This window comes from Eulemur rufifrons, chromosome 7 (genome assembly GCF_041146395.1).
Source record: "Eulemur rufifrons isolate Redbay chromosome 7, OSU_ERuf_1, whole genome shotgun sequence".
Lineage (NCBI taxonomy): Eukaryota > Metazoa > Chordata > Mammalia > Primates > Lemuridae > Eulemur > Eulemur rufifrons.
Window position 1 is genome coordinate 74,082,371 of NC_090989.1, and position 13,291 is coordinate 74,095,661.

At 40.7% G+C, this 13,291-nt stretch overlaps 1 protein-coding gene across 1 annotated transcript in view; it reads left to right on the top strand.

Annotated features, from left to right (window-relative positions):
- Positions 1 to 858: 858 nt before the first annotated feature.
- P3H2 (prolyl 3-hydroxylase 2) overlaps positions 859 to 13,291 on the top strand; it is a 145,115-nt gene continuing 132,682 nt past the window's right edge. Inside the window, exon 1 of the mRNA XM_069472786.1 lies at positions 859 to 1,486. Coding sequence (XP_069328887.1) covers positions 1,025 to 1,486 — 462 coding nt within the window. The 5' untranslated portion in view covers positions 859 to 1,024. The remainder of the gene's footprint in view (positions 1,487 to 13,291) is intronic.

Consider the following 13,291-nt stretch of genomic DNA (forward strand, 5'->3'; position numbering starts at 1 on the left):
CTTAACTCCTGGGGGTACTGGACTTATTAAATTGCCTCTTTGTTCAACTCTTACAATAATAAGAATTTATGTCTGAATACCATTGGGTGTGTTAGGATGTTTGGCTGTATAAGAGCTGAGGAAACTGAGGCTTAGTTGCCAAGCTCACACAGCTGGTAAACTGACAGAGGCAGAATGTAAACACAGCTCCTCCTCCTCCAACAGTGCTCTGGGCCCTGTAATACCACTGTCTGCACAGGAAAGGCAGGCTATGGATTGTGCTTTCCCTACCCCAGTCCCCTGCTCCAATGCACCGACACACATAAACACACTAAGTGGAATGCAAAGGCAAGGGAGAGCCCCTTCCCAGGGATAGCAACAGTAAGCTTTGATTCCAAAGCCCGGGGGTTGAGTCCTTTCTTTGCCCCTTCTCACCCCTAAACTTGTGCAAATCACTTCTCAAACCTCCGCGCCTCGGCCTCGACCTATATATAGGGCCTGTAGTGCTTCCCTCACAGCCTGAGATGCAACTACAGGTTTCATCTGAAGGTGAAGGACTCCGCAAACTGAGAGGTCATGTATAGATTCCAGAAAATGATTAAAGCCCTAACCTCACTATGGTGAAGTTTCTTCATCTCCAAAAAAGACAGTAATGATATCCACTTCTGTAACCTAAAAGGCAACGCACAGGTAAAGCTCCTCGCCCCGGTAGGCCTCAAGCGGCGCTAGCTCTCCGGCTGGCACTTGAGTGTGTGGCCCCTGGCAGCCCCAAGGCTGCAGCAGGGAGCCTGGGAGAGCGGCTCGCCGAGGCTCGGGCAGCAGGAGGAGCGTGTGAGCTGTGGGCGTCCCTTTAAGAGTTGCTGGCCAGGCAGGGCCTCCGCCTCTCAGTCCGCGGAGAGGCGGCGGTCACCTGGGACTCGCAAGGCAGCCAGATTGCGGCGGGGTCGGCGTTCTAGCCATCGTGAAGGTGGGAGAGGGGACTCGGACGTGAGGTGCCCGGAGCCCTCACGGAGAGTGGCCGTCCTGCGCTTCTCTGCGGCGGAGGATGCGGGAGCGCATCTGGGCGCCGCTGCTGTTCCTGCTACTGCCGCCGCCACTGTGGGGCGGCCCCCCGGACAGCCAGCGCCAGCAGCTGGAGCCCGAGCCCGGGCCTCTGCAGCCCTTCGACCTGCTCTACGCCAGCGGCGTGGCCGCCTACTACAGCGGAGACTACGAGCAGGCGGTGCGAGACTTGGAAGCGGCGCTGCGCAGCCACCGGCGCCTGCGGGAGATCCGCACGCGCTGCGCCCGCCACTGTGCCGCGCGCCGCCCGCTCGCGCCCCCCGGCGCGGGCCCCGGGGCCGAGCTGCCCTTTTTCCGCGCCCTGTTGGAGCGGGCGCGCTGTTACCGCAGCTGTGAGACCCAGCGCCTCGGGGGACCCTCGTCCCGCCACCGCGTTAGTGAGGATGTGCGCAGCGACTTCCAGCGCAGAGTGCCCTACAACTACCTGCAGCGGGCCTACATCAAGGTACCCAGAGCTCGCGCTTTTCCACACCCAACGCCCCCTGCAGCTCTCAGACACTCTCTTGAGCCCTCCCTACTGCTCCTGTCCTCTTGCCATCGCTGTGTCCTTCAGTCTTTCAGATGGGGTCTCCTTAAACATTTCTGTCTCATGTTTGTGAATCCAGATGTCTGGTGGCCCTAGCTCTGTAACCAAAAATTGATGAATTTGGGCAAGTCCTTCTCTCTCTCCCCCGGTCCCCATCAACTTCTCTCAAAAAGAGGGTTACACTGTTGAGATGATGTTTAATATACCCATTAAGCACTAATTCATGAGGCTTTGGCAGAGCTGGGTCTAGTGCGAGCTCTCTTCTCCGTTCACTTCTTGGTATGTAGTTCTATCCTCATTTCTCTTCTGTCTTCCCTCCTACGCTGTAGTCTGCACCTTTTCTCTGAAGTTTGAAAGAAAGCATCCTCAAAATTGAGTTAAAAGTAGACCTCTTTTGAAAGAAATTTGTTTCTCTATCTTCTCCCCTTCACTTATACAAAAAAGTAAAGATCAAAGGTTAAAGAGAAGATATGCTTGGGGTAAAGATGTGGGAGTCAGTCTCACTAAAAGGATTCACCCAAAATGCTGACATTTTCCTCTTGATAGAGGACTTCCAATTTCTGGTGGTAAGTAGTAGACTGGGTTATTGGACATGCGATTCTCAGTGCACTCCTTATTTTTGTGTACTCAACCTGTCTGAAGTTATTGGCAGGAGGTATACTGCCGTGTATATTGGTATATTTCCCACATCCGTAATTTTGAAGATCTATCTGGATGCTTCAGCAGAAGGAATTTAGAATGAATTCCTCAACCCCCACCCCCACTCACCCAATGTTGCTCTGAATTTACTCTCTCCCTCCCCCATCACTTTCTGTTTTCTGTGTCAATATATCCAATTTCTCTTCTACAGCTGTTGGAGAAGTGGCAACTCTGGGGGTTGATTGATCATGCCAGCCAATGGACCAGGCTGCGTTTCTGAGGAAATGAAAATAAAACACATATCATGTTCAAATATCCAAATGCCTTTTGCAACTCATCTCACAAGGTCTCTGCCCTCACAGGTGATAGGGTTATAAGATTCACAACTGTTGATAAAGTTCATGAAATTCCAACTGAGACTAACTCCTAACTCCCAGTGTCCTCTGGCTAAGGTGCTGGAGCTCACAAGAGTAATATTTTGGGCCAGAAATGGGAAGAAAACCCGAATCTTTTCTAGGACTTGTATTCTACTTGCTTGTGTCTCTTGATGGATTTGCTAAGGCAGGCATTAAGTATGTACTCTGACTTCTTTTAAGTGAGTGACACAGTTTTTCGTGGTCTTACAGAAATCATTCAATAGTGGGAAGAAAGGGGAACTTAAGTACATGACAGTGGAGATATCCTAAGCTACATGGGTGGTCCCTGTAGCATGGTTCCCAAGCATGGTTCTCCCAGGAGTTTCAGATGTGAGGTTGGCAGTCCTGCTGATAGTTCTGTCACATATCTTGGACAGATTTTCCTTTCCCAGGTCTGGAGAAGGAGTGCACATTCATGTTGAATCCTATAAAAATAAATAATCATGAGATAACTTTCAATGTGTGAGTTTCTTTGGTTCTGTAATTATGTTTGCTTCACTGTTAATGGTAGCATTTATTAGTCATACTCCTGTCCCCTGGTTGGAGGTAAAAGAAGGTAAAGCCATAGTTTTAACATGCCTCACATTTTTGCAGTGAATTGATTACAGGAACAAGTCATATTCTGTAAGTGAATTACTGGCTGTTGTCTGATGAATTAATGAAGTTTAAGAAGTTCTTTCAAAAATGTGTGGCTTCATGTGTTAATTTCTTTTCTAGCAGCAATATTTATGAGAGCAGAACAAGACTTGCAGCTTGTCCCTACTTCATCTTTGCTCTGACAGGCAGAGCTTTTGGGTCTACATGATTGATAATCTCTTAAGGAGAAAATATTTTTACCCTTTTGGAAATTCATTTTTGATGGTTGGAGTTTGTGACTATCTAAAATATACACCATGGTTCTTCCCTCTCCTATGCTCTCCACCCCCCAAGAACTCCACAATTTTAGCTTTTGTTTGGCTTCCTTGGAATTTCACTTATAAACACACACACACACACACACACACACACATGCACACACACCATCTTTTGACACTATAGAAAAACTCTCAAATAATAAAAGAACATTCCGGAGCTCTGACAGGTCTGGATTTTGGGATGTTTGTTTTCTGATGATAAGATGAGGAGCTCCCTGCCTGTGCTCAGGGAGCCCTGTATCATTGAATTACTTTTGACATCAGTGATCCAGTTTGCATTTGAAAGGATAATCCTGGGCCAGATCAAATTCATTGAGGACTGGAAGGCTTCCTAGAATTAAGGAAATACAGTATTCTGAGCCAGGAGATTTACAAACTCCAGAAGCTCTCCGGAGATGTTGCTTTTCCCCCAAATCCTAATTAGTGAGCCACTGCCCCTGGGAGCAGATCCTTTATGCTGGTGGATTGGAGGGGAAGAAGGATTGAGAATGGTGAAATCTGAGACCTGTTGAGTTCAATTTCTTGTTTCGCAGATGAGGAAAGAGAGGTCCAGAAAGGTAAAGAGGTTTATGCAGTGTCACATATTTAGTGGCATACCAACATAATTTGATGAAATGAGCACAGGACTGAAATTTGTAAGTCTAGGTTCTGCCAGTAGTTGATTCTTATGCCTGTGCTGTGCCCACTGACCCATGGGGTCACCTGTGGTCTCAGAGAATGCTGTGTTCCCCAGGGCTATCCTTATGCCAGGTTTGGACAGCTCCAGGGATGGATAGGTCCTTGTTCTGTAGGGCGATAGACACTCACTGCATTTATCTTAAGGCTTGCTCTGTAGAATCTTCCTCAAGGCCTGGCATGTTGGGAATTTGTCTGAACAGCTATGAGGTAGTAGCTCCACCTGGCTCCTAGCCACACTTTTTTGCTTAAAGGTAGAATGAGACTCTTCAAACTTTTGATTTTTATCATTTAAGATTGTAAGATATAACTCATTATTCATAGCCTAGAAACTAAAGTATACCTTTAATCATAACATTCTCTGCTCAGAAATCTTCAGTACTTTCCCTTTGCTACCATATAAAGCCCAAATAGTTTAATGCAGCATCCACAGCCTGGCTTCCCTCTAACTTCCCTGGTGCAGTCTCCCCCAACTCTGCCATCCTCCAGCCAAAGGGAACAATGAACGCTTTGTCTTACTTAGGTCTGACACTTTCGCATCTCTTGGCCTTGTTTATTCTTTCTTCAGAGGCATGGAGGCTTTGGAATAAGATAAATGTGGGATTAAATTTTAACTTTCCCATTCTGTTGCGTGACTGTGAGCAAATTACATGAGCCTTTTGAGCTTTAGATTCCCCATAAGCAAAATGGGAAAATATTAGGACCCACCTGCTTGCTTTAGGTTAAGTTGAAAAGATAATGATGTAAAGTGCCCAGAATGGGGCCTGATTCTCAGTAAACACTGCAGATGTATTTCTTATTAGTAGCAGTTTTAATAGTAGATTTTTCTCCTCTTTCTCTATGTATTCAAATCATAACTATCCTATACAAATGTATCTATTTCTATGAGGCCCTCCTTCACTCCCTCTAGAACTCCCAGCAGTCCATCATTTTTCCCTTTTCTGAATACTCATAGCAAGGAATTTAGTCTTCTCTTATCACTTTTCATTTATGACCTTGTTTTGGAAAAATTGGTACATTTGGTATCACTTATGTGAGCTCCTTGAAATAAGAACTGTCTTAGATATTTTTGTATCTCCTAAAGCAAGGTTCCCAGATCTAGATGATTATTATATGAATGATTATTATTAATCATCTGAGACATTAAAATATGATTTAAAATTAGAGATTTAGTCTCAGTAGGTCTGAGGAATATGGGTCATTGCCACCCATATTCACTCCAAATCACTGAAACAGGGAATGGTAGGAGGAGATGTTCAGTATATGTTTGTGGAATGAAAAATAGCTTGATTCTATGTGTGTGAAATATTGATGAGAAAGATTTCTATGTGGTGGCCAAGGTTTTCTCACTTTAGTTGTTTGGTTTCCTGGCTGGTCTGTTGGGAGAGAAAGTTACAGCAATATGGGTTGCCTGGCTCTTGTAAGTTCTGGCTCATGTTGCAAACTTCCACCGCTTCCCCCTCTACCTTTTTTTTCTAATTTAATTCTTATTACTTAAAACTGTACTTCCCAAAATCCTTGACACACTGTACCTGCTTTGTGTACATTTGTGGAATTTAAACAGATGTAAGAGAGAGAGATTCTTATCTGTGTCCTTTATAATCAGAAATGTTTCCACTGTATCTTTTTTATTTTCTCCCAGTTTTCCCAGCCATTTAAGGAAAAAACAAAAACAAAAACAAAAAAACTCTAGTGCTGTTTATTTATTTATTTATTTTTACTCAAAACAAGCCTGCCCCTACATGTTTTGTTTCTGAGTTGGTCCTTTGTCCCATTTGACCTTTGTTTTTCTTTTTAGGATTAAAGGGAAGGGGAAAGAAAAAAAGGAAATGCGATTAAGTTAGGCAATTCTCTCTCCTTCCTAGAGTCATCTCTGGAAACTTTCTTTATCTTGACCATAATCTATTTTATTAGTGGTTTTTAGAAAAGAAAAAAGTAAGCTGAAGGAATTTCCTCACTCTTCCTCTGCTTTATCACTACTTTCTGTTTTTAGAACGAATGCCTTAAAAAGCAAATTGAAAACCTAGACAGTTGCATCATATAAATCTTGTTAGTGCAGAATATAAAACCTTTCCTGAATCCAATATTTAAATCTCTTTTTACCTATTTGTAGAATATGTATATTTTGTCCCCAAATTTCAAATAAGAGTTTGATTTCTTCTTGAAATGACTATTCTGGAATTGTTCTAATGTTTATTTCCTCTGAAGATGAGGCTTTCTTCCCCTCTCTTTCACAACAGAACCCATTTTTGTGCTTGAATCATCAAAATGCACTAGTTGCCATCTTTATGTCCCACTCCTTAAGAAGGAAATCTGAGAAATACTTTGTGTAGGCAGTTTTGAGGTCCTGTGTGCTAATGCGTTAGAATCACAATTGTTTCCTTATAGGGAGCTGTCCATTTGAAGGCCTGGTCAGGTCCTTATCCGTCATCCATTGCCCTTGTAAATAACAAGTGCCACAGAGGCTTCAAATTCAATTAGAGGAGGGCAGCAACTGTTGTTAAGTTTTCTCCCATCTCAGCCTGGTGAATCAGGGATTCCTTTACAGGTTTTAATAAAGGAAAGTAATAAACCGCTTGGCTCTCTTTCTTTATAGATCCCATCTCTGAGAATCAAATGGATTCTGTCACTAATATCATGTGCTCGCTGATAAACTCCAAAGGGGTAGCTGTGCGGAATTCTTTTGGAAATGTTTGATAAAATGTCAGTTTGCTTTATAGGTAGGATAAATTCTGAAAGGTGGGTAAGTTCACCTAAAATGAAAACTCAGTGAATTTGGTATAATAATGGTTCTCTTGTATTGCTAAGGAATTGAGTAAACTATGATTTTCTTAGAATCATAGATCTTAGAGCTGGAAAAGACTCTAAGAGAACATCTTCAGGTAAAATAATTGCTTTGGGGCAGTGACAGGAGTGAGCGAGTGAGGGATAACTATTTTTGTTCAAGAAATGTGATTTAGCAAGGATAGGGGTAGTCATTATTGAAATTATTAAAATGTGACAGCTTGAAGGGCCCTCGAAGATCACGAAAAAAATCTATTCCTGTCACTTACCGAATGATTACACTGGCCTCAGAGATTCCACCACAAATCAAGGAGGTCCTTCCTGCAAGTGGGGCTTCATCCAGAATGTAGGTATTCTAATTTATAGTCCTGTGCTCTTTCCAGACTGTATGTAATGGGCATGGCTACCTCCTGAGGGTGGTCTGGTGAATCAGTGGTGCACTTGAGACTTGTCATGGACCTATTGCCTTCAGAGACAGAGCAGACACAGGCACATCTTCCTGGACTGCCCCCTCCACCCTGCATTTTCATTCACATGATACATAAGTCATTCAGCCAAGAGTCACAGTTGTCTGGTGGAAATTTTTGCATTTCTCATTAGGAAAAATAATTTCTCCTGTCTTTTTTTCCATTCAGCTTTCTTCTGTAATTCTTTTTCTGTCTTTTTATTCACCCCTCTTTTCCTGCTGTCTGACTTCCTAGCTATGTAATTTCCACCAGACCTGGCCATAATTTGCCAAATAGCCCAGACATCTTTTTAAAAAAATAATTTGGAGTCAGGCTTCTGAGTGGTACGCCTAGTATTGTGTGTGTGATTTTCTGATTTTAGTACCGAAGAGGACTTCAGACTGTTGTTGGAAGAAGCAGCTGATTTCACTTGACTACACTCCTTTCTGCTTTCTTATACTATGTAGTTTTCTTATTTCTCTGCTTTTCCCTTGTCTCCCACTCCTATATTGTCCTATTAGTGGTCTGCACAGTAAAAGTACATCTGAAAAAGAAAGATTTGAGGGGAAAAATGAGAGAAGAGAAAAGAAGATCTTGGTAGACATGAGGTCAAGTTTCTGGTTCTAATAAAATAAAAGCCAAAGAGCCTCTTATTTAATCTGAGAAACAGTCATAGGCATCTACTTTTTTGAAACTCTTTTTATGTCCCTTACTCACATGTGTATTGTGCAAGGCTTAAACATGCATTGGCGGAAGATGTTCCCCTCCAGCTCCCCATCTTTCTGCAACTGACTCCTGGCACATTCATGGAGCATTAGTGCTCCAACCATCCCATTTTACAGATGACAGAATAAAGCCCAAGAAAGAATCGAGTTGTCCAAGTTTAATGCAATTAAATGGAAAAACCAGGATTAGAATTCAAGAATCCAGACTTCCTCCCACCTCTGTGACATTGCCATTGACCACTATTTGTAAGATTCACATTAGAATAGGGTCTCTTTCCTCCATGAGCTCATGTCTAATACAGTGGATTTAAGATGATCCCTAATTATAATACAAGGCTCACACGGGAAAGTCTCAACCACGATAAAAATTAGAGGACAATTTTTATTTTGCTCCCAGTTATTCCATTAATGAGAAGGAAAGTAACTTAACCCTAGGGATATTAACTATTTGAGCAAGTTTCTTTTGCTCTCCCTGAGCTTTTCTCATGATGATCTGTGAATTTAAGTGACTGGACCAGCTTCATTACTTAGGTTCCTCCAGCTCTGTGACTCTGAGACTGAGGTTGTCAAGGATATTGGTTATGCTGAGAATTCAGGCATCAGGTAAAGAGTCAAATTAGATGACCTGGGGTTCTTCACAAATTGTCCCTCTGTAGGAAAGTTCATAAAAAAGGGAAAGTCACATCCAAGCGGGGAGTAGGAAGACCCAGGAATTGGTTTCATGAAGGAAGTGATGCTTAAAATGGGTCTATTCTAGAGAGGCTGATGCTAGTTTCCAAACAGGGGTTTTGGATATAGAGAGGAAAGCTACAGTGGTGCCTCTTTATGAAATATATTAAAATAGAGCCCCTCTGGTAGAATAAAATAAGGCCTTCTTCCTACCTTTCATCTTTCCATCGTTTTGCACCTGTATCCCACCACATTGTTGGAACATTAGCATTCCAGCCATCCCATTTTTCAGATGGAAAATAAAGACCAAAAGAGAATTGAGTTGCTCAAAGTTTACAGCAATTTAATGGAAGAGCCAGAATTAGAGTCTAAGAACCCTGAGTCCCACCTCTGTGACATTGCCATTGACTATTATTTGTAAGAGCAACACTGAAAACACAAACCCAACAAGGTTAAAATAAAACACATATCATGCCACTTAACATTATTTGCTAAATGAAAGAGATCCTGAAAATAAAAGTCACCATCCCTTTGCAATGTTATTCCTTGCTCTATTATTCTGCCTACTTCTGGGAAAAACTCAGAAATGGGAACCTAGGTAATTGCTGTTCCCCAGTAAGCCTAATGAAAATGAATGAGGCAAAGAATCTTCTCTGGAAGGGAAATGAAGGAATAAGAGCCAGAAAGAGGGAGTTCCAAGATGTCAGAATTTCCAGAAGTGCAGGGCTATCAGAATGATCCTGCTGGAATTCATTATCTGCAAATAATGGATTCAGTTTTTGAAAATAACAGAACACTGTTGGAGATTGCAATGTAATTGTACTGAGACCCTGGAAAGGAATGGATAAAAGCAAAAAGTATAATAAAATAAATGAATAACAACAACAACAAAAAGAAACTATTAACATACTCTGAAACACAGGAAAGTTAATTGAGCCAATTTTGATTTATTCTTCTTGCTTGAGTGCTAAATTTTTAGCTCCTCTGCCAAGATCAGTAGTAGGCTTGCATGGAGAAATCAACACACAATTAAGGATCCAGACACAGAGAATCACCTTAAAACCAGATTTGGCTATTTTAAAAAAAGATCTCAAATTAGAGTACAAAGACTAATCCAGTAGACCATATAAATTATTTCTCCACTGAAGCAAGTGTTACTTCTTAATAATATTTTTATATTGGATTCAGAATTAACAATCAGCATTTGATTCTAACACATGGCATTTATAAATGCCACTAGGGACAAAGATTTTCACAGTCAATCATTGTTTCTATAGGATTACCAAAGGCTCAATTAAACAGTGGAATCTGCAAGTTTTCAGGTCAGTAGACATTTAACCCAGAGTTTTTCAACCTTTGCTATTGATATTTGGGGATGAATAATTCTTTTGTTGTGGCAGGCTGTCCTGTGCATTTTAGGCTGATCAGCAACATCCCTGGCCTTTACCTGCTAGATGTCACTAGCAACACTCCCCATACCCCACCAAGCTGTGATGACCAAAAAAAAAAAAAAAAAAATCTCCATACATTGCAAAATGTCACTTGGAAATCAAAATTTCCCCAGATTGAGAAACACCAATTTAAATGTTTAGTCATATTTAAGATGACTGCATATCAAGGTTAGAAAACTACAATTCCAATTTTTGACAATATATACTAAATGACAACCTGCCCACTGATGAATCATGATATTTATGAAAAAGTTTGGCTACAGCTAGACATCGTTTGGGAGAAGAAATCCAAGATGCAAAGCACTGACCTTATATCTCATAGCTGCTCCTCCATGGCTGCAGTAGGTCAGCTTATAGAAAAAAAAAAAAAAAAAAAAAAAAAAAACAGAGGCTCTGGCTTTTCTCTACTTATTGTACTAACGTGACAAAACAGGTTGCTTTAGCAATACAAGCACCTCTTAGTTGTGAATTCCAAACTCCGGAATCACTGTATTTCTCATTCAACTTGTAAAGTACCCAAACCTAGTCATTTAAAAATAATCCACTGCAACACTTATGTTTTCTTTGGGTTAGTGCTTTATCATATGTTCTTAGGAAACAGCTTGACTCAAACCAAAAATGCCAACTTATAGAAGTCTGGGAACTGGGGGAAATAGGAGGAGGTCAGAGGAAAGAAGAAATGCCACACAGATAGAAAAAGAGTCAAAGGGTGATACAGAAATAGAGGGAGAAGGACAGATAATAAACACAAACGAAGTAAAGAAAAGCGAGAGCAATAAAATTGAAGTCCAAGCAGGATCTCAAGCATAAAAGAATGCACAAAACAAAACTGAATGTTGCACACTCTGATATCCATCTCTCTGTAATAAACCCGGTAATTCAAAATCAGATTTTGGTCTTCCTTCAATCCTCTAGTGCCATTCGCCCATACTTTGCTGAGACGCTTCTGCCTTAGTAAAGCCCATGACAGCAAAGCCAGGGGGTTTCCTCAGTGAAGAGAGGGAAAGAATTCTTCTGGCAAGAGGTTCCACATGCACAGCACTGCATAGTTGCCAAATGATAAGATTCCCCTCTAAAAAAACAAAACAAATTAACAAAGAGATTCCCAATTTAGAAAATGTTAACGATTAATGTGCATTGTTATACTGTTTCCCCAATCAGCAATTAAAGAATTTATTGGGGCCTTTTAAGTGTAACATTCTCTGTTAGGCCCCAGAGATAGGAAGATGAGTAAGACACTTTTTCTACCTGCAAGTAAATCACAGTCCACTGAGGCAAACAACTGTGCATATAACTATAATATTATTTCTTCAGGTGAGAAACAGGGGTGCTCCTATGTGATTGTGTGGTGGCAATTCAGGGGTGATTTGTATCAAAGCAATGAAATTAAATATGGAAAAGAATTAAACTTAAGATTTATGATATATGAGACATGCTATTTTAAAAATTCTGGTTACTTCTGACATTTAGATTGGAAAAAGGAATAAAAAAACTATTGAAAGCAGCGACAATGAAAAATTTGAAGAATTCCTTTGATCAAGAATACAGGCAGTTTTAAGAATAAATTTGACTGATCATATTCTTTAAAAGAATGTGTACTAATCTGAGGCTTGAAAAATATCAACATATGGTAATATACGAAATAATGCCTTTTAGGGAATTTTACTATTATTTATAAAACATATTGCTTCAAAGCTAAGTCAACGTGAATTGTAGTTTTCAGTGAATTTTTAAGTTTTTTAAGGAAAGCGTCATTTTGCCATTTCAGGTTTCTTTGAAATCCTAGGTTCAGCTCAACCTTCCCATTTATAGTTTTCCATATTACTCATTTACCCTCTTTGTGCCTCAGTTTCTATCTCTGTGAATAGGTACCCATAATAATTAAAAATTTTAAAAAATTAAAAATTACCTAATTCACAGAGTTGATGAAAAATAAAATAAGCAAATATTTGTGAAAGTCATTTATGAGAGATAAGCATAGAATGATAAATGAGAAAAGGGAGGAATTAAAATCACTATTAGTAGACTAAATCATGTACTAAATCACATACATGATAAGGCTATGAAAAGCAATAAGAAGAAAATCTTCCATTCACACAGCTCAAATGTGGGTCAAATGACTTTCTTACTTTATCAAAATAACTTATTGAATTATTTTTACCTCAAAAAATAAAAGCATATCAAGAAAGTAATTAAACTAATAAAGAAACATGTTTTATGTGTATGCAGGAAGAATCAGACTAAAATAAATACCCATAAAGGGCAATTATTAGTCAAACTTTGAAAATTATATAATATTAATATTATTTTCTTGACACATTTTGTTTGCAAATCTATTTATAAGGAAACGTGTGGCTGGACTCAGTGACTCACACCTGTAATCCTAGCACTTTGGGAGGCTGAGGTGGGAGAATCGTTTGAGGCCAGGAGTTTGAGACCAACCTGGACAACATAGTGAGACCCTGTCTCTACAAAAAGTTTAAAAAATTAGCTGGGTGTACTGGCACACACCGTAGTCCCACCTATTCAGGAGGCTGAGCCAGGAGGATCAATTGAGCCCCGGAGTTTGAGGTTTCAGAGGTCTATCTGTGGTCACACCACTGCACTGTAGCCCTGTCTTAAAAAGAAAAAGTCACTGAAACAAAACTCTTGGACTTAGGTTCAAGGCTGAGTTCTGTCTGGAAAGCATCTAGCCATTGTTAATATAACGAGAACAGTTTGTGTGACGTGGATGCAACCTGGCAGCCAAGGAGAGGGGACTGGAATGCACATGCCTGAACAATGATGACTTCACTGTACTAGTCAGCCGGGTGCTACAGGGCATGGAGTGAGCATGTATGTGTACTGTGTGGCTGTTACATTCAAAATGATTGAGCGAGTAGGACAACAAATATGCATCAAATTTTGCGTTAAGCTTGAACATTCCTCCGTGGAAGCTATTCCGATGATTCAGATGGCTTTTGGGGATGATGCAATGAGTGCAGCACAAATAAAAGAGTGGCACA